The sequence below is a fragment of the Macaca fascicularis genome, chromosome X (genome assembly GCF_037993035.2).
Source record: "Macaca fascicularis isolate 582-1 chromosome X, T2T-MFA8v1.1".
Lineage (NCBI taxonomy): Eukaryota > Metazoa > Chordata > Mammalia > Primates > Cercopithecidae > Macaca > Macaca fascicularis.
Genome location: NC_088395.1, coordinates 36306661 through 36329710, shown reverse-complemented (window position 1 = coordinate 36329710; position 23050 = coordinate 36306661). Strand labels below are relative to the sequence as shown.

The 23050-nt window shown below is 33.9% G+C and overlaps 1 protein-coding gene across 1 annotated transcript in view; it reads right to left on the bottom strand.

Annotated features, from left to right (window-relative positions):
* The window catches only part of CFAP47 (cilia and flagella associated protein 47), a 429680-nt gene that overhangs the window by 236280 nt on the left and 170350 nt on the right, over nt 1-23050 (bottom strand). The window contains exons 34-35 of the mRNA XM_015443631.3: nt 2378-2475; nt 1971-2087 (exon numbers count right to left, since the gene is read on the bottom strand). Of these exons, the coding sequence (XP_015299117.3) occupies nt 1971-2087; nt 2378-2475 (215 nt within the window). The remainder of the gene's footprint in view (nt 1-1970; nt 2088-2377; nt 2476-23050) is intronic.

Sequence of the window (23050 nt, the reverse complement as noted above, 5' to 3'; positions counted from 1 at the left end):
TATACAATAAAATAAATATATTGAGCCAACACATGTGAGGAAATGAAAAAGCAAAGGACACAGTCACAATGTGTGGTTTTTCTAAACAAAGGTATTTTAAATTTCTTGTGAACTCCTACCAAACTCTCAAGGGTCAGCTTAAACACTAAGTGTTCTGTGCAAATTTTCCTGGTATCCTTTTTAGAGTGACTTCTCACCCCCTTTGAGTCTCACAGCATATTATTTCTATGTCTATTGTGACATTCACTGTCACTTTGCATCAGCCTTGTTTCATGTAACTTGTGATTATTAGTCTGCAACATCTTTGAAGGCATGAGGGTAGTTTGGTCACATCTGTACCCCTGAAGGATGTATCCTGTGTCTTTCATGAGGGAGGTTAAATAATTTGTTGAATTTATGGGAATTGTAATATTTTTATTCTTCAAAACCAAAGTCTTTTATTAGAGTTTGTCCTTAAAACTCTACTATTATAACAGAACTCTCTGACTAAAATTATTGATTGCAGTTTCCCTTTACCATTGTACCAAAAAATAAAAATAAATGAAAAGAAAATGAAATAAAAAGAATACAAATGTCAGGAATGGTACAAAGTGACATTAACATGCAAGTGACTTTAATACAAAGAAAAAAGTGAGTAATTATAAAACTCTTTTCTCCAGTGGTATAAGATATCATTTTGGGCACTAGTATCATCAATCTTTCTGGATCACAGAATGAAAAACTCAGAGTTAGTTATAATAGTCTTTCTCCAATGCCCTTCTTTTGTGGCTGGTCACCAACTCTAGCAAACCTCATGATTTTTCCTACATCAGCTTATTATGTTTTAATCCTAATTAAAATGATATGAGTAGAGAAAGTAATTACTGTACTCCTTGACCAGTTGAAATTGCATTGCGATTGGTCTGTGTTCCCTGTCATCAGTTCCTCTTCTCTCAGTCCATACTGACCATTGTTGTAAGAGAAAAGGCCTTTTATCCCCCATAATTCCCACAGGATAAATTCCTGATTTTTTATGCTGGTATTCAATATCCCAGTATATGCCTGTGTCTGTTTCCAATACCAAACTTCAACTGGGGAAACCTAGTCACACAATTTCCTTAACATATGCCACTTTTTCACACTCTACATTCTGTTCATGCTACTTCCTCTGAGCAAACAACTTCCTCTCTTACCACTACTAATGCAAATCCAATTCACCCTTCCAGATCCCAATTAAATTCTGTCTCTTCCACACTGTCTTTGATGTATCACTCTGCATCACATTGATCTCTTCCTTCATCTGAATTCTATACTTCATTTTTTCATACACCATTAATAATAAATAAATAGAACATTATCTTTTAACAGACAAATATCTTGATAATTTAATGAATTTATATATTCAAAGTCAGGAATCATTTATTTTATCATTTTATGGCCCCTAAGTAACAAACAAAAGGCTCATGAAATAGTAAGCATACAATATATTTTTGAATATTGCTACTGAGGTCTTGATGTGAAAAGCCAAATAGAATTACAACTTGGAGGTCAACATACAATTAAAATGTATATTGCCATTATGACCTCTACACAAACATTTATTTTAAAACTAAAGTGAAAATTTATTTTTGCTACTAAATTAGAAGATAAAAATATGACATCTATATTTAAATAAAAAAGCTCTTTTAGTTCATTCTTAGATTTTGAATAATGATTATAATTCACTCGATGTTTATTTTTGGGGTTTCAGGCACTTGGACTGTAAGAACTTTCCTATTATGCACAGCTGGATGTATATAATTATACAAATTTTAAAATATCCAGTCAATTTCTGTGGAGTCATATTTCAAATTCCACATTTTAGCAATGTCTCATCAAAAGCCTGTTTCAATTTAAATTTTAAAAAGATGAACAAGCAATACTACAAATGAGTAAGCTATCAAAAGAAATTTATAAAATGTTTGCAGAATGTTTAATATAAAGGCACCCACCTGTATTTCCATGTCAAAGTCAATTTCATAAAGAGTATTTACAATAATCAGGCAATTGTGCAGATACTCTTCAGGACTTTTTGGTTGTGTGTACATATTTGTAAAATGAGACTCAATCTGTAAAAAAAAAAAAAAACTCAAACCTTTTGGTAATGGAATAAAAAATTCTGTTTTTAAATGTTCTCTATAGTTAGGCAAAGAATCATTTAAATATTAATATTTATCAGTAATAAATTATTGCAATCAAAATGCAAGAATAAACAAAAAGGTAGTGCTAGCCATTCAGATTCAGGTGTTTGACTTGTAAGACATTTGAAAGTTTCTGTTTACAGAAAATATACTTCAAATTTTAATCACTAAGTTTTTTCAAATAATAGAAGATCATTATGCATAACAATGACTCTTACCAAGAATGGGCAATAGGCTCCCAATTGTGTTGCAAAAACAAGACCATCTGAAAGATCTTTGTCAAAATTTACTATCCATCTCTCAGAAGGGATAACATCTGTTTCAAAAAAGAGGGAGAGTAAATACAACAATAGTTTTACTTTATTAAAAGATACCTATGGAAATTTGAGCAATAGTAAAAGAAAATTTTGCTTCTGCCTGGAAAACAAAAAGTATATTATATTGGAAATAAAAACAAATTTTAAGATTAATACTATGAGAGTTATCTGTAAGGCTTTATAAGCAATTGCAAGCTGTCTTCTTTATTTCTACATGAGCTGCTTTGAAAAATACACTACAATGTGGTAATGGAATAGAAATTCAGTGTTTCAAAATTACCCATTCTGTTGAGTACCTTGAGGTTCAAATGTTTAATCAATGATCATCAACATGGGTAAGGAAACTGAAAAGGCATGGAGTTACTTGTAACTTAAGAGTGCTAGTGCCAGTTTCTTTATTTCTTGCAGAAATTCATCCACATGGCAGAAAAGTATGTGAAAGGAATTCAAGATTTATGGCTTAAAGAAACCAAAATTGACCTATAAAAGGCAATACAGGATGGAGGAGCAGTAAAAGGAATTCTCAATTACAGACATGATTACTATGCTGAGTCTGGAACAAAAAGAGGAAGTATTTGAATTTTAAGTGAATATCTGAAATATTGACCTATATTGGGTGGAAGCTAATTTAAACAGTGGAAATAATTGCTATGTTGAATGTGACATTTTCTTTTTCAATAAGTTTCCAAATAGCCTAGATTCTTTATGGTGTGAGACAATTTCTTATCTGAAAACAAGGGGCAAATGGTGATCTTTATAAATTCCCTCAAATCTCTCTACTCCCGTTTTCTGTGAAGTAGAAAAACCATGACATGATACACCCATGACATGTATATTAGCTTCAAAACCGGGATTTCCTTACACCTGGAATTGGAAGACTTAATTTTCTCTTGAATCACAGATGTCCTGGACACTTCACAGACAATTTCCAGTACTTTTTCATCTGAGAAGCATTGAACATTTCTATAGGATTTCTATAGCATATCATCACAAAATCAGTCTAGCAAACACAGATCACTAAGGATTTTCAACTAATGCATAGCAAACAACCTCTGTATTTTTCAAAGTATTATTTCCTGATAGAAACTTATAAATAACATTTTTGATATAAGATTCAATGTAATCAAATTAATGATTTTAAATACACATTGCCAGTTAGCTGAATAATGATAACCTACATATGCTTCTCTTTTTTGTCCAACTTTGATGTATAATTGACAAATAAAGAGTATATGTATTTAGAACATAAATTATGTTCTGATATAAGTATACCTTGTGCAGTGATTCCCAAAATCAAGCTAATTAACATCTTCATCACTTCACATAGTCACTATTTTGTGTATATGTGTGTAGTGAGAATATAAGATATACTCTCTTAGCTAAGTAAAATGTGCTTCTCTGAATGTATATTTGCTACCCATAGCTATCAATAAAAGCCAAATATTTCACTTTTGTAGTTAATATTTATTTTTCTATGGACTGGAAGCAATGATAACTTTTGATCGGATAAAGGTAATTTACTAGCCTTTTACATTGATAGTCAGTTAGCAGTAGATAGACTGTATCCACCAGATAGCACATCCTTGTCTTGTACAGACATTAGAGGAGGGACAGAAATTGCCTTGAAGGAGCTTAACATCCTGTTGCAGGAAAATCAAATCCATAACAGGAAAGCAACGAATTAAAAAAAAAAATCCCCCAATCAGAAGTCAATGAATACATAACAATACAGCAACAACTAATTGTTATCCTGTTATTTCCAACTCCAACAATCACAACTCAGGACCACAGAATTCATTATGATACCCGCCCCACCTTATTTTGTCAACAGTGAAAAATCTCAATCTCATTATCTAAAATATTTTTATGTATTGGTTAAACCCTAGGATGTATATACAGTGCTTTCAGAATTGCAAAGCCATACCCCTGTGAAAAACTAGAGGAAGGTGTGTTTGTATAGTTCTTTACTTTAGTCTTAGACTATACAGTCATATTTCTTTACAATTAAATAAGCTCATTTCTTTTTCATTACCATCAATGAGGTTGTCCAACATTTGTAACCCAGCTATATTCATTTGTCACAGCCTGCATTTTGTCCTTACTTACATATCTTGGTTGATTTTATAAAATTACTTACACTAGCATTCACTCTTTGTGGTACACACTTATAGGAACTTGAGGAATACATTTTCATGTACCTGCCATCACATTTCCATATAGAAAAGTGTGATCACCCCCCAAATTCCAAGGGGCTGCACTGTTGTAGCCAATCCCTACCCTCATCTGTTAGCACCTGGCAAACACTGATGTGTTTTTAATCTCAATATCTTCACCTTTACCAAAATGCCATAAAACTTGAATCACACAATATCAATATGTAGTCTTGTGGGGGTCTTGTTGTTTTGGCTTCTTTTACTTAGTGAAATTCATTTAAGATGCACCCGTTGTGTGAATCAATAGTTGTTGCTGTTTTCATTGTTGAATAGTGCTGTATTTCATGGATGTCACAGAGATGAGGTATCCATTCATCAATTGAAGGGCATTTGGTTTGTCTTCAGTTTAGAGGCAATTATGAAAATCCACTATGAAGTATCTCATGTAGGGCTTACTGTGATCAGCAATTCTTTAAAAAAATTTTTTTTTATTTCCATAGGTTTTGGGGGGAGTTGGTGGTATTTGATTACATGAGGAAGTTCTTTAGTGGTGACTTGTGAGATTTTGTTGCACCCAGAACCCAAGTAGTATTCACCGAACCCAATTTGTAGCCTTTTATCTCTCACTCCCTTCTCACCCTTTTCCCAGGAGTCCCCAAAGTCCATTGTATCATTCTTATGCCTTTGCATCCTCATAGCTTAGCTCCCACTTATGAGTGAGAACATACAATGTTTGGTAATTCTAATGTATTTTGGTGAAATAGCTGGAAAAGAGATTTCTGGATTATATAGTAATGGTAATGAGCAACTTATATATGCCTTTTTTCTATCTATCTTTTTCGGTGATGTATCTTTTCAGAAATTTTGACTACTTTTCAAATTTGGTTGTTTATTTTCTTGTTGTTGAGTTTGGAGAGTTCTTTATGTATTCTACATGCAATAAATTTGTGGAATATAATATTCAAAAATATTTTCCCCCAGTCTGTAGCTTGTCTTTTCATTCCTTAATAGTGTCTTTCACAAAGCAGAAATTTTAATATGGTAAAGTCCAATACATATGGTCGGCATCCCATAGCTAGAGAAGATGATAAAAAGTAAGAGCATGCAAGAAAGAGAGAAAAAGAGGGCCAAACTCCCAACGTAACTAACATACTCCTGAGATAACAGCATTACTCAGTTCATGAAGCCAGAGTTCTCATGATCTAATTACTTCCTAAAAGTCCCACCTGTATTGGTTGGTATTAACCATTGAAATGGCAATGAAATTTGAACGTGAGATTCATTTGAACATATAGATATGTATATACATGTATATATGTGTATATATACGCATGTATATAAAAGTTGTGTGGGTTTATATTTAGATCTATGATCTACTTTGAGATAATTTTAGTACAAAGTGTGAGGTACAAGTCAATGCTAATTTTTTTACATATGCACCTCCAATTATTCAAGTACTATCTATTGAAAACACTAGCCTTACTTGATTTAATTGCTTTTGCACTTTTGTAAGCAAAAACACCCAGTTGATTATATTTGTGTAGATATATTCCTTGTTTCTCAATTCTATTCTTTTGATCTATGCATCTATTCTTTTGTCAATACCACCCAGTCTTAATTATGGTAGTTTCAAAATTTCTTCCACCTTTTCAAAATTGTTTTGGCTACTTTAATGGCAATGCCTTTATATATACATTTTAGAGCCAACTTATTGGTATCTATCTATAAGAATATGTGATGGTATTTTCACTGGAATTGAATTGAATCTATAGATCAATTTGATAGCCTAACAACATTTAGTCTTCCAACGCCATGTCCATACTATGTATTTCTCTATTGAGTTCTCATCGATTGCTTTCATCAGTGTTTTGTAGTTTATAGCATATATATTTCTAACTTATTTTGTTATACATACTCATAGTAAGTACTTAATATTAGATACTTAACTAGTTCTTCTATGTTAAATGGTATATTTTTATTTTAAATTCCAATTGTTTACTGCCAATATATAGAAATATAATTTAATTGTATAGTGATCATATATCCTCTGACCTTGATAAATGCATATAGTATTTCTAGGAGCTTTTTATAGATTGTTTAGGATTTTCTACTTGACAGAAATGTTGAATTCCAGTCCCTTTCTCGGGGCAAGAGGTGGTTTGTTATTTTCTTTTTTTTCCTTTTTCTTTCTTTCTTTCCTTTTTTTTTTTTTGAAACTGCAATTAGTATTCACCAGAGCCCTTTGGGTGACAGTATGTGTTGTCCTTAAATTAACATAGATGAACACATCTGTTCTATAAGGTATTGCTGTGGTTTCAATGTCCCCTCTGAATCTCATGTTCAAATTTCATTGCCATTTCAATGGTTAATACCAACCAATACAGGTGGGACTTTTAGGAAGTAATTAGATCATGAGAACTCTGGCTTCATGAACTGAGTAATGCTGTTATCTCAGGAGTATGTTAGTTACGTTGGGAGTTTGGCCCTCTTTTTCTCTCTTTCTTGCATGCTCTTACTTTTTATCATCTTCTCTAGCTATGGGATGCTGACCATAATGTAATAATGCAGCAAGAAGGCTCTCATCAAATGCAACCTAATTATCTTGGACTTTCCAGCCTCCAGAGTCATGCCCCAAATAAACTTCTATAGTTTATAAATTACCCAATCTGTAGTATTCTGTTATAGCAACACTAAATGGACTAAGACAGATATACAGAAGTTAGAGTGAATTGCCTGCCCCTACACTAGGTACTAAGGAGTACACATTCTCCAGACTCACTTTAGTCATTTCTGTGAGCAACATGTGAAGTTTGTGGAGTAAACACCTGCAAGAAGATGCAGAATCTATAACTGCGGCCACTAGGAGCTTCATGATCTCTCAATAGTGTATACTTGGCCTCTACCAATATACCAATCACCCTAACTCAACTATTCTTAATGGTGTCTATCTCTATCTACAAGTAGACCATTGCTATCATCTCATTTCTTCCAGTAAAAACCAACTCACCCTTTGTTGCCCTACAATCTCAGCTTTATGTTAAGGTTCAAGAAAAATAGAGAATTTGCTGTTGGTCTGACCTTCGTTGTTGTTATAAGGGTGGGAGAAAACAGTTTCCAGTTCTCTATCTCCCTGGGTAGAAACCAGGGCACCTATTTTTGTTCAACCCATCACAACTTTGAATCTGCTTTGATATTATTACTTGTTGAATACCGGTAGACATGGGCTGTAGATGTTCAAACAAGGCTCTCAGTAAGAATAGGATGACAATGATTCTTCCAAGGTGATGTTGTGAAAAAGTAAAGACAAAACTTCAAAGCTCTTCTCTAATCTCTGATCCTACGCCTGTGTCTTGTCTTTTATACTCAAGGCTGCTGCCAAGCCCTCATCACAGTTTATCACAGCTTTGATATATCAAGGATTTTCTCTGCTTTTATGATAGTTCCTCTGATATAAGCTACTCTCTTTTCTATACTCCCTCTAAGGATTTGCTACCCAAAGTGAGCTAAGTGAATCAGCAGCACCTACATCAAATGGAAGCTTGTTGAAAATGCAGAATTTCTGGACTCACCCAACACCTAGTAACATATAAAAGCATGTTAACAAAATCTCCAAGTATTCATATTATCATCTGAGACGTGTTGGTCAATGGTGGTTTTTTTTGGAGAGAGAACCAGCACTCTAATGTAGTTGTCATTTGTCAGAAAACAGAAAATCCAAGTGATGCTCCGCACATTTTTAAAACTTTTAATTTGGAAGTTATGTTTTTATCCAGTTTTACATTATATCACTTCTGATATTCAGGTATATTTAAATAGTAATAAAAATACTGGTCTTTATAGTATTATGAATTAGAGATGTGTTTGTTAAACACAAAATTTAATCAGAAATTTTAGAAAAAATAAGTCAATTTACTTATGAATACAATAATTGTTACATGAATTTTATGTTACATGACTATAATAGTACATTTTTATGAAAGTTATATTAAGATATAATTCACATAACACAAATTTCATGCAATTCAATTGTTCAATTCATTGTTTAGTATAGTCATATAGCTGTGCAATCATCACTACTATCTGCTTTTAAAATATTTTTATCAACCCATAAAGAAACTCGATACTCATTAACTGTCACTTCTCATTTCTCTCTTCCCTCATACCATGGACATAAATGAATCTACTTTCCATCACTATGGAGTTGTCTATTATGGACATCTCATAGAAATACAATTATAAAATATGTGCCCTCTTGTGTTCTGTTGTCTTTTATTTAGCATAACATTTTCAAGGTTCATTCATGTTGCAGCATGTATAAATATTTCATTTCTTTTTATTGCTGAATAACATTCCACTTTGGGAATACACCACATTTTCTTTATGGACATTTGTGTTTCTAATTTTAGGCTATTATGAAAAATGCTGCTGTGAACATTTATGTAAAAGTTTTTTGTAATCATATATTTTCAATTATCTTGAGTATAAACCAATGAGTACACTTGTTGAATCATATTGCTAATCTATTTCTCAAAAGACTTTTTTTTTTATAGCAGTTTTGCATTCACGGCAGAATTGTTCAAAAAGGGCAGAGATTTCCCATATACTCCCTGCCCCCGTGCATGCATAACCTCTCTCATTAGTTAATCTAATTTTAACATTTTGAGAAACTGTCAAACAGTTTTGCAAAGTGGTTGCATCATTTTACAATCCCTCTAGCAACATATGAGGTTTCCGATTTCTATGAATTCTTGTCAACACTTGTTATAGTCTTTATTTTTTAAACTAATAAATTTAATTTCTGTGGCTACATAGTAGGTGCATATATTTATGGGATACATGAGATGTTTTGATATAGGCATTCAATGTGAAATAAGCACATCATGAAGAATGGGGCATCCATCTCCTCAAGCATTTATCCATTGAGTTGCAAACAATCTGATAACATCATTTTAACAAGTACAGTTGTTATTGACTATAGTCACCCTGCTGTGCTATCAAATAGTAGGTCTTATTCTTTCTAACTATTCTTTTTTGTACCCATTAACTATCCCCACCTCCCCCAGCCTCCCACTACCCTTTCCAGTCCGTGGTAACCATTCTTCTACTCTCTGTCCATGACTTCAGTTGTTCTGATATTTAGATTCCACAAATAAGTGAGAACATACAATGTTTGTTTATCTGTGCATGGCTTATTTCACTTAACATAATGATTTCCAGTTCCATTCATTTTGTTGTAAATGATAGGATATCGTTCTTTTTTATGGCTGAATAGTACCCCATTGTGTGTATGTACCACATTTTTTTTTATCTCTTCATCTGCTGATGGACACTTAGGTTGCTTCCAAATCTTAGCTATGGTGAACAGTGCTGCAACAAACTGTTAAGTGCAGATACCTGTTCAATATACTGGTTTCCTCTCTTTTGAATATATACCCAGCAGTGTGATTCCTGGATTATACTGTAGCTCAATTTTTAGTTTTTTGAGGAACCTCCAAACTGTTCTCCATAGTGATTGTACTAATTTACATTCCCCCCAACAGTGTACAAGGACTCCCTTTTCTCCACATCCTCACCAGCATTTTTTATTGCCCGTCTTTTGGATACAAGCCATTCTAACTGTGGTTAAATGATATCTCACTGTAGTTTTGATTTGCATTTCTCTGATGATCAATGATGTTGAGCACCTTTTCATGTGCCTATTTACCATTTGTATGTCTTCTTTTGAGAAATATCTATTCAAATTTTTTTGCCCATTTTTTGATCAGATTATTAAATTTTTTGTTCCTACAGAGTTGTTTGAGCTCCTTATATATTGTGGTTATTAATCCCTTATCAGATGATATTTGGCAAATTTTTTCTCCTATTTCTGTGGGTTGTCTCTTTACTTTGTTGATTATATCCATTGCCGTGCAGAAGCTTTTACATTTGACTTTTTAAAAATTTTAGTTACAGAAGTTGGTGCCATATGCTAACTTACTGTGATTTTGCTTTGCATTTCCCAAATTACTAATTATGCTGAACAGCTTTTAATGTGCTTCTGGGTCATTTACTTATTTTCCTTTTAGAAATGTCTATTCAACTATTTTGCACATTTTTAAATTGGGTTGTCTTTTTATCACTGACTTGTAAGTGTTTTTTATATATTCTTCATACAAGTCTCTTGCTAGATACATAATTTTGCTGTTACTGTGTCCATTGAAATATTCCTTTTTCTTCATTTTTATTTCATTAATATGATGTACTACATGGACTGGCATTTATGTATAAACAACTTTGTACTCCTAAGATAGATTTCATCTCCTGATTATATTTTATTATTTTTCTATATTGCTGGATTCTATTTGCTAGTAATTTCAGATTTCCATGTCTATCTTCATAAAACATAACATAGGGCTTTTCGAATTTTGTTTTGAAACACTTCTGAAATGCAGTGTGGTATATTCTTTAATGCAGACATAGATAGTCTTGCTTGTAAAGGTAGCTGAGTTATGAAGATATGTGAACTCTAAATCATTATAAGATCAGCCACATATAATAGTTATGAGCCACATGAAATGTGATATAAAGTAATGCATATAATACTTGATAGAACTTCTATATAAGTGACCAATAAACTGGAAATTAAGTAAAATATTTTCAGTATCAAGCAAAAAACTGCTATGGAGAAAGACTGAATTAAAACAGAAGATGCTATAAGAAAAAATATTGAAAATAAAAAGAAATCAATTACAGAAGTTGCATATAATAGAATAGATACAATAATTTATGAATAATTTTGTGCTAATACTTTTAAAATCTTAGATAAAGCTCATTAATTTCATGAAAATATGTTACAAAATCTCACTCTAGGAGAAACGGAAAATAAGAATAATTCTGTAACAATTAAACAATTAACTTGTTATTTAAAATAATCCGACAAAGAAAAAAATCTAGATGGTCTTATCAGTGAATACTATAAAATTCAAAAAACAAGAAATGTCACTAACACAGAAACTCTTTCAATGTCTCCAAAAAAAGAATGTTCTCCAGGTAATTGTTTAAGGTTTGCATTAACTGTATTAAAAGAAAATAAAATGGTAGAAAAAATTGCAGACTAATTATCATTCAAGTAAGTTAAAACAATCAACTAAAATAACAGCAAATTCTTTCTGGTAAGTTATATAAAAATAATTTAATTATCATGGAAAATTTGAGTTTGTGCCAGGATGCAAGGTTAATTCACATTTTTAAATAAATTTAATTTGCCAAATTAATATATATATTCAATATTATTCATAATAAAATTCTTAGAAAAACTAAAGAGAGGAGACAACTTTCAGAATGTAATGAAAATAATCTACAAAATAATCATATAGCAAATACCATACTTAATAATTAAATGTTAAGTATGCTCTGTTTAAGATTATACAAAAATATCAGGTGTAATACAAGAGCATCTATGTTAATAGAATATTTTAATAAACATCTTCATATCTCAGTTTCAAGCAATATTGCAGAATTTAAATGAGCACCTAAAATATCTTCTACACCAAATTTACAAAGAAATGTATATTTTAGAATAGGTTTTAAATCCTTCAAAACCTCACTCATTTTGAGAATATAAAAAAGTGCAGAACAAAACAAAGCAATTCACTTACAGTGGAGGAGTTATCAGGCTTATCTTAGTTTTTCACAGCTACTTTATAGGCATAACATAGTGGGAGCACCGTGCACAGTGTACAGAGAAATATAAAAACCCTAAATTTTATACTTAGTAAGATACTATTCACATACAAATCGCACTAACATAGTTACAAAGAGAACTAAGAGAATAGAAATTCTTGAAGTGGTTAGAAAAATAAAATTATTATGCCCTCTCTCACCACTCCAAGTCAACATAGTATTGGAAGTTCTGGCCAGGGCAATCAGGCAAGAGAAAGAAATAAAGGTATTCAAATAGGAAGAGATGAAGGAAAATTGTCTCTGTTTGCAGATGACATGATTGCATACTTAGAAAACCCCATCATCTCAGCCCAAAATCTTAAGATGATAAGCAACTTCAGCAAAGTCTCAGGATACAAAATCAATGTGCAAAAATAACCAGCATTCCTATACACCAATAACAGACAAACAGAGAGCCAAATCATGAGTGAACTGCCATTCACAATTGCTACAAAGAGAATAAAATACCTAGGAATACAACTTACAAGGGATGTGAAGGACCTCTTCAAGGAGAACTACAAACCACTGCTCAAGCAAATAAGAGAGGACACAAACAAATGGAAAAACATTCCATGCTTAAGGATAGGAAGAATAAATATCATGAAAACGGCCATACTGCCCAAAGTAATTTAAAGATTCAATGCTATCCCCATCAAGCTACCACTGACTTTCTTCACAGAATTGAAAACAACTACTTTAAACTTCATATGGAACCAAAAAAGAGTCCACATAGCCAAGACAATCCTGGACAAGAAGAACAAAGCTGGAGGCATCATGTTACCTGACTTCAAACTATACTATAAGGCTACAGTAACCAAAACAGCATGGTACTGGTACCAAAATAGATATGTAGACCAATGGAACAGAACAGAGGCCTCGGAAATAATATCACACATCTACAACCATCTGATCTTCGACAAACCTGACACAAACAAGCAATGGGGAAAAGATTCCCTATTTAACAAATGTTGTTGGAAAAATTGGCTAGCCATATGCAGAAAACTGAAACTGGACCCCCTCCTTACACCTTATACAAAAATTAACTGAAGTTGGATTAAAGACTTAAACATAAAACCTAAAAACATAAAAACCCTCGAAGAAAACCTGGGCAATACCATTCTGGACATAGGCATGGGCAAAGACTTCATGTCTAAAACATCAAAAGCAATGCAACAAAAACCAAAATTGACAACTGGGATCTAATTAAACTAAAAACTTCCTGCACAGCAAAAGAGACTATCATCAGAGTGAACAGGCAACCTACAGAATGGGAGAAAATACTTGCAATCTATTCATCTGACAAAGGTCTAAAATCCAGAATCTACAAAGAACTTAAACAAATTTATAAGAAAAAAACAACCCCATCAAAAAGTGGGCAAAGGATATGAACAGACACTTCTCAAAAGAAGACATTTGTGCAGCCAACAGTCATATGAAAAAATGCTCATCATCACTGGTCATTAGAGAAATGAAAGTCAAAAACACAATGAGATACCATTTCATGCCAGTTAGAATGGCAATCATTAAATTAAAAAGTCAGGAAACAACAGATGCTGGAGAGGATGTGGAGAAATACGAATGCTTACACAGTTGGTAGGAGTGTAAATTAGTTCAACCATTGTGGAAGACAGTGTGGCAATTTCTCAGGGATCTAGAACTAGAAATACTATTTGACCCAGCATTCCCATTACTGGGTATATACTCAAAGGATTATAAATCAGTCTACTATAAAGACACATGCACGCATACGTTTATTGCATCACTATTCACAATAGCAAAGACTTGGAACCAACTCAAATGTCCATCAATAATGGACTGGATAAAGAAAATGTGGCACATATATACCATGGAATACTATGCAGCCATAAAAAGGATGAGTTCATGTCCTTCGCAGGGACATGGATGAAGCTGGAAACCATCATTCTCAGCAAACTATCACATGAACAGAAAACCAAACACTGCATGTTCTCACAAATAAGTGGGAGTTGAACAATGAGAACACATGGACATAGGGAGGGAAACATCACACACCAGGGCTTGCCAGGGGTTGGGAGCCTAGGGGAGGGATGACGTTAGGAGAAATACCTAATGTAGGTGATGGGTAGATGGGTGCAGCAAACCACCATGGCACGTGTGTACCTATGTAACAAAACTGCACATTCTGCACATGTACCCCAGTACTTAAAGTATAATATAAAATAATAATAACAATAATAATAATAATTTTGAAGGAAAAAATAAAACAAAAGCAAAAAAAAGAAAAAGAAAATTATTATGGTATTTATCCATCTAATAGTGAAATGCAGTAAAAATGGAAGTTCCTGGTAACATTACACGTGGTTGAATAGTAGTAACAGAATATAAGTGTTACACATATTTATAATGTAGGCATAGTAAATGTAGCAAAAATGATGACACTGAGGGAGGAAGGTGAGAGGAAATGAGAGCACTATTTAGACAATACATTAAAAGGTAAGAATTCTTCAAAAATGAATTATCTACACAATAACCCTGAACATTATGGAATATGATAGTTGCTTGTCTCTCACATTTCTTAACTTTCTGTTTACAATGATATCATAAACATGGTTATTTCTCTGACCACTACAAAGGATGACAGTTTGTCCTGACAATGGGATTAAAGAGAGAAGAAAGCTCAATTGGAAATCACTGGAGTCAGGCATGGAAACATTGATAAAACAGTTGGTGAATAAACATATGAAAAATATAGAAAAATACTTATGTATTTTTCTATACTAAAAAATGCTAAATTATATGTGTATGTGAGTGTGTATATATTTATATAATGTTTATAATTCTATTGATTTTTTCAGTTCAATAAGCAACCAAGGGTTCCACTTATAAAGATAATAAAATTTTATTTAATCAACTTGTGAATGTATTGTGAGTGATAAAAATTTCCACTTGCTACTCAAGAGACTAGATTAATTTCCAAGGTCTATGCAGCTGACTTGCTTCTTTTTACTAGCATTTATCTGACATGATAGAAGGGATTTGGGCTCTTTTGTTCACTACTACATCTCTAATCCCTAGAACAGTGCTAAACATATAAATTGGTGATTAACCAAATGACAGTTTTAGTGGCTTCTGTCCTTGTGAGGATTATTTTAAATAAATTATCATACAAAAATCAGATAATATATTCACTTATTTTTCCTTCAAGTTATTTATAATCTTGGTATTTATTTATTTATGCATTTTTGGTATGTGGTATGTAATACAGAGATAATTTTACCTGTATTTCAAAGTATCAGCCAATTGATCTAGCTCTATTTACTGAGTGAACTAATATTTATTATGGATTTTGAAATGTCACACTCATTATACTAAATTCTATTATATATATTCATTGTTCTGAGTTCCCTGTTGTGTTCAATGCAATTGTGAATATTCTTAAAATGTTAAAAAAATATATTTTTTATGAATCGAGGGTGGAGCAATATAGCAGAATAAATGGCTCTACTGATCATCCCCCAGCAAAGACACAAATTTAACAAATATCTACACAAAAGAAACACCTTCATAAGAAGCAAAAATGAGGTGAACACTCACAGTACCTGGCTTTAAGTTCATATCACTAAAAGAGGCAATGAAGAGGTAGGAAAAACAGTCTTAAATTGTGGACACCATCCCTCCCCTAAGCCTTGGCAGTTGCAGTGTGGGGCAGAGAGCATTTCTGTGCCCTGGGGAGAGGGATATTGCAGCAATTGTGAAGTACTTAACTCAACGCTGCCCTATTACAATAGAAAACAAAACTGGACCGAACTCAGCTGATGACCAGCCACAGAGGGAACATACAAACCAGGCATAGCCAGAAGGGAATCACCAATCACAGTGGTCAAAACTTGAGTTTGCACAAGGCTCAACACCACAGACTAACGTCCTCTTGGACCCTAGATGAACTTGAAGGGCAATATAGGCCACAAGGATGGTAACTCCTAGGCAAGTCCTGGTGCTGAACTGGACTCAGAGCCGGAGGACTTGGGGGCTGCAACCTCTTGGGACACCAGCATAGGCAGAGATAAAGGAGTGTTGGCATCACCTCTTCCCTACCCCCCCATGCTGCACAGTTTGCGGCTCCAGAGGAGATTCTTTCCCTCCACCTGAGAAGAGAGGGAAGAGTTGGGAGAACCCTGTCTTGCATCTTCAGTACCGGTTCAGGCCCAGCAGGATAAGGAACTTTTCAGAGTTGTGAGGTCTTCTTTCTAGAACTTAGCTCCTGGACACCACTTCTAGACACATCAAGAGCCAGAAGGGAGCCCACTGCCATGAAAGGAAGGTCCTAGTCTTGGCAGGATCCACCAACTGCTAACCAAAGAGGCCTTGGGCCCTGAAAAAGCGGCAGCAATACCCAGGTACAATGTTGAGGAACTTGGATGAGACTCTGAGACTTGCTGGATTCAGGTGAGACTCAGCACACCTCCAGGTGTGGTGGCTATGGGGTAAGACTACTTTCACCTGAGAAAAGCAGAGGAAGCAGTAAAGAGAACTTTGTCTTGCACCTAAGACAGCAGCATGACCACAGTGGGTAGAGCACCAAGTGGGCTCCTGAAGTCCCCAATTCCAGAACTTGACTCTTGGATGGCATTTCTCAACTTGCTCTGGGACAAAAGGGCACCCACAGTCCTGAAGGGGAAGTCGTAGTCCATGCAGAAGTCACTACAAGCTTACTGAAGAGCCCTCGGGCCTAAAAAAACATCAGCGGTCTGGCAGTACTCACCGTGGGCCTGTGGTGGTGGCCACAGGGTAAGGCTCCTCTGCGTTTGGAAAAGGGAGGAAAGAGTGGGAAGGACTGTGTCTTATGGTTTTAGTGCCAGCTTAGCTGCAATACAATAGGACACCAGGTAGACTATAAAGGTTTCCGACTTTAGTCCCTGGCTGTTGAACAGTACCCCAGGACACACTTGGGACCTGGGGGAACTCACCACCCTGAAAAGAAGGGAATAAGCCTAGATAGCTTTGCCACCTGATGATTGTAGAGACCCAGGACCTTGAGCAAACATAAGCAGTAGCTAGGGAGTGGTTACAGCAGGCCTTGGGTAAGACCCAGTGCTGTGCTCACCACAGTCCTAAGACTAGCAACTACAGAGGTGTCTGTGTCACTACACCCTTAGCTCCAGGTGTCTCAGAACAGAGAACAAGACTTCATTTGCTTGAGAGAAAGTAAAGAAAGAGAACAAGAGTCTCTGCCTGATAATCCAGAAAATTCCTCTGGATTTTATCCAAGACCATCAAGGCAACAGCTCTATGAGTCTGCAAGAACCACAACATTGCTGGGCGTGGGGTGCCCCCTAAAGCAGATACAGCTTGGAACATGACATTGAAGTCCTTTTGAGTATCAGGAAAGCTACTCCAAGAAGGATGGGTACAAACAAGCCCAGACTGAGAATAGTACAATAAATGTTGAGTTCTTCAATGTCCAGTCACTGAAGAACATATACAAGCATCAGTACTATTCAGAAAAACATGACTTCACCAAATGAACTAAATGAATCACCAAGTACAAATCACAGAGAAACACAGATTGGTGACCATTTAGACACATAATTCAAAATAGATGTTTTGAGGAAACTCAAAGAAATTCAAGATAATATGGAGAAGGAATTCAGAATTCTATTGGGTAAGTTTAACAAAGACTAAAATAATTAAAAAGAATCAAGCAGAATTCTGGAGCTGAAACATGCAATTGGCATACTAAAAAATGCATCAAAGTCCTTTAATAGCAGAATTGATCAGCAAAAGAAAGCATTACTAAGCTTGAAGATCGGCTATTTGAATATATACAGTCAGCAGAGACAAAAGAAAAATGAAAAAAAAAAGTAGCATGTCTACAAAACCTAGAGAATAACCTCAAAAGGGCAAATCTAAGGTTTGTTGACGTTAGAGAGGAGGTAGAGAAAGAGATACGAGTATAAAGATTATTCAAAGGGATAGTAACAGAGAACTTCCCAAACCTAGAGATAGAGATTAATATCCAAGTATAAGAAGGCTATAGAACAGCAAACAAATTTAACCCAAAGAAGACTTACCCCCAGCAATTTAAAAATCAAACTCCCAAAGATCAAGGATATAGACAGAATCCTAAAAGCAGTAAGAGAAAAGAAACAAATAACATAAAATTGTGCTCCAATAAATCTGGCAGTGGACTTTTCAGTGGAAACCTTACAGGCCAGGACAGAGTGGCATGACATATTTAAAGTAATAAAGGGGAAAAGGAAGAAAAACAAAAAAACCTTTTGCTCTATAATACTATATTCAGCAAAAATGTCCATCAAACATGGAGGAGAAATAAAGAGTTTATTAGACAAACAAAAGCTTAGGGATTTCATTAACACCATACCTGTTCTACAAGAAATGCTACAAGGAGTAATTCAATCAGAAAGAAGAGGACGTTAATGCGCAAGAAAAAATCATCTGATAGTACTAAACAAATTAGTAATAATAAGTACACAGAAAAATGCAGAGTATAATAACATTGTAAGTGGTGTGTAAACCCCACTTTCAATGTATCAAGACTGAACGATGAGCCAATTAAAACCAATAACTACAAAAACATTACAAGACATAGACAGTACTATACAATATAAAAAGAAACAAAAAGTTCAGAAGATGGGGAGGGATGAAGTTAAAACATAGAGTTCTTAAGGGCTTTCTTTTGACTTGTTTGTTTAGGCAAGCAGTGTTAAGTTGTTATCAAGTTAAATAATGGGTTATAAGACAATATTTGCAAGCCTAATGGTAACTTCAAACCAAAAAACATGCAATGGATACAGAAAAAATATAAAGCAAAATAATAAATCACAGAATCAGAGAAAATCACCCTCGCTAAAAGAAGACAGAAAGGAAAGAAAGAAGAAAGAGAAGACCAAAAAACAACCAGAAAACAAGCAGAAAAATGGCAAAATTGATAACTACTTACTTATCAATAATAATATTGAATGTAAATGAACTAAACTCTCCAATCAATACATACAGTGTGGCTGAATAGATAATAAAAAACAATGCTCAATGATTTGATGATGAAAAGAAACACACTTCACCTATAAAGATACACATAGACTAAAATTATAAAGGGGTGGAAAAAAATCTTTCATGCCAATGGAAACCAAAAATGAGCAGGAGTCCCTATACTTATATCAGACAAAATAGATTTCAAGACAAAAACTATCAGAAGAGACAAAGAAGGTCACTATATAATGATAAATTGGTCAATTCAGCAAGAGGCAAAAAAATTGCAAATATATATGCAGCAAACACTGGAGCACCCAATATGTAAAGCAGATGTTATTAGAGCTTAAGAGAGAGATATAACCCAATATAATAATAGCTGGAGACTTCAACACCCCACTTTCAACATTTGACAGCTCTTTCAGACAGAAAATCAACAAAGAAACATCCGACTTCATCTGCACTATAGACAAAATGGACCTAATAGACAGTTACAGAACATTTAATCTGAAGGCTACAGAATACACATTGTTTTCCTCAGCACATGGATCATTCTCAAAAATAGATTATATGTTAAGGCACAAAAAGTCTTAAAAGTTTTTAAAAAATGAATCATATCAAGCATCTTCCCTGAACACAATGGAATAAAATGAGAAAGGAATAATGAGATAAATTTTGGAAACTATACAAATACATAGAAATTAAACAATATGTTTTCAATGACCAATGGATTAATGGAGAAATTACAAAGGAAATTGAAAAATTTCTTGAAACAAATTATAATGGAAACAACATACCAAGCCTACGGGATACATCAAAAACAGTAATAAGGGAGAATTTTATAGCTATAAGTGCCTGCCTTAAAAACAGGAAAATTTTAAATTAACAACCTAATGATGCATACTAAAAAACTAGAAAAGCAAGAGCAAAACAAGCCCAAAATTAGTAGAAAAAAAGAAATAATCAAGATCATAGCAGAAATAAATTCATTTAAAATGAAAACAATAAAACAAAAGATCAACAAAATAAAAAGCTGATGTGGACCGGAAGCAGTGACTCATGCCTGTGATCCCAGCACTTTGGGAGGCCGAGGCTGACAGATCATGAGGTCAGAACATCGAGACCATCCTGGCTAACACAGTGAAACCCCATCTCTACTAAAAAAAAAAAAAAAAAAAAAAAAAAAAAAAAATTAGCCGGGCATGGTGGCGGGAACCTGTAGTCTCAGCTACTCGGGAGGCTGAGGCAGGAGAACAGCATGAACCTGGAAGGCAGAGCTTGTCGTGAGCCGAGATCACACCACTGCACTCCAGCCTGGGCGACAGAGTGAGACCCTAGACCAAATAAATAAATAAATAAATAAATAAATAAATAAATAAAATTTTTTAAAAAGCTGATGTGTTGAAAAGGAAAACAAAATTGACAAACCTTTAGACAGACCATCTAAGAAAAAAAGAGAGAAGAAAGAAAGAAATAAGAGATGAAAAAGTAGACATTACAACTGATACTGCAACAACTCAAAAGATCATTAGAAGCCACTATGAGCAACTATATGTCAATAAATTGGAAAATCTAGAAGAAATGGACAAATTCCTAGACACATATAAACTACCAACTTTGAACCGTGAAGATATCCAAAACTTAAAAAGACCAATAACAAGTAACATGATTGAAGCCATAATAAAAAGTCTCCCAGTAACGAAAAGCCCAGAACCTGATGGATTCACTGCTGTATTCTACCAAACACTTAAAGAACTAATACCAATCCTGTTTAAATTATTCTGAAAAACTGAGGAGGATGGAACAATTCCAAACTCATCCTACAAGGCCAGTATTACCCTGATACCAAAACCAGAGAAAAACACATCAAGAAAAGGAAACTACAGGCCAATAAATCTCATGAATATTGATGCAAAAATCTTCAACAAAATGCTAGCAAACTGAATTCAAGAATACATTAAAAACAGCATTAATCATGACCAAGGAGGATTTATCTCTGGGATGTAAGGATGGTTCAACATATGCAAATCAACAAATGTGATACATCATATCAACAGAATAAAGAATAAAAAACATATAATCATTTCAATTGATGCTGAAAAAGCATTTGATAAAATTCAACATCTCTTATTAAAAACCCTCAAAAAGCTGAGTATTGAAGGAACATAACATAATAACAGCTACATATGACAAACCCGAAGCTAGCATCATACCGAATGGGGAATAACTGAAAGCCTTTCCTCTGATGTATGGAACACAAGGATACTCACTTTTAGCACTGTCATTCAACAAAGTACTGTAAATCCTAGCTAGGGTAATCAGACAACAAAATAAAGTAATAAGAATCCAAATTGATAAAGAAAAGTCAAATTATCCTTGTTTGAAAATGATATGATCTTACATTTGGAGAAACCTAAAGATTTCTCCAAAAAACCATTAGAATAAAAAACAAATTCAGTAAAGCTGCAGACTACAAAATCAACATGTACAAATCAGTACCATTTCTACATAGCCAACAGTCTGAAGGAGAACTAAAAACAGTAGCTAAACAATGGGTGCACATGGATATAAAGATAGAGATGATAGACACTGGAGACTCAAAAAGGGTTGAGAGTGGGAGGAGGTCAAGGACTGAAAAATTACCTATTGGATACAATGTTCACTATTTGGGTAATGAGCACACTAGAAGCCCAATCCCCACTGGTATGCAATATATCCATGTCACAAAAATGCACATGTACCCTCTGAATCTAAAATAAAATTAAATATAATTCAAAAACTAAAATGCAACAGTTGCAGTGTGAAAAAAATGTCTAATATACTACTTGGTCTATTTCAAAATAAACAACTTGACAAGAGAGAGAAAGGGAGAGAGAAAGAGAGGGATTGAGTAATTCAAACTATGAAGAAAAGTTGAGAGTTCAGAGAGTTATTTGTATCTCCAGATGAAAAACTACAGATTTATGTCATATTAGATGCAGTTACTCTTATGAAATATCTGTGATGAATCAATTTTTGTGAGGAGAGATGTATTTTCAGTGCACAGGGATGCTATGGAAATGATTCTAGTAAAGGTAATAAACATTTCAATTTTATATCTGTCAGGTATTTTCATATATAAATCCACTGTTTAAATATCAGCTTTTAAAAAAATCTAATTTTGTCCATAATTGTATCATATTCCTCCCTCCATACATAGGAAACTTCAAAATAAATAAATGATAAAGTTCATAATGGTCATGCCACCCTCCAGTTTCGCCTGTCTAAATCTCTGGAAGGTCCTAGTGCTTGATTAGCATAGTACATATTATGTCAAATTTTAATACAATAACTTCTCATCACAGACACTATGGTGGTGCAGTACCTTGCCAAACAATATTGACTTGTTTGATTTTTATTATCCTCATATTTTTAACGTTAGAAATAAAAACTCTCTACAGATGTTTATTTGACAATAATGTTCCAAGTGTTGTAATAATATGAGTAAAGAGCCTACCATAGAGCCAAACACTTAGTAAACATTCAATATTTTTGTGATTATGATTTTTTATTTTTGCTAATAATAAAAAACTAGAAAAACCTCTGCAATAAAGGACTTAAATTCTTATGGGAGAGAGAAGCAAGTAGAAACAAAAGTGAAAACCATACGACAAACACTTTAATAAGCTTACATAAAAAATAAGACAAGGAAGATGTATCCCATCTAGTCTTGGGGAGATTGTGGGAAGGTTTCCTAGAAGAGCTGACATCT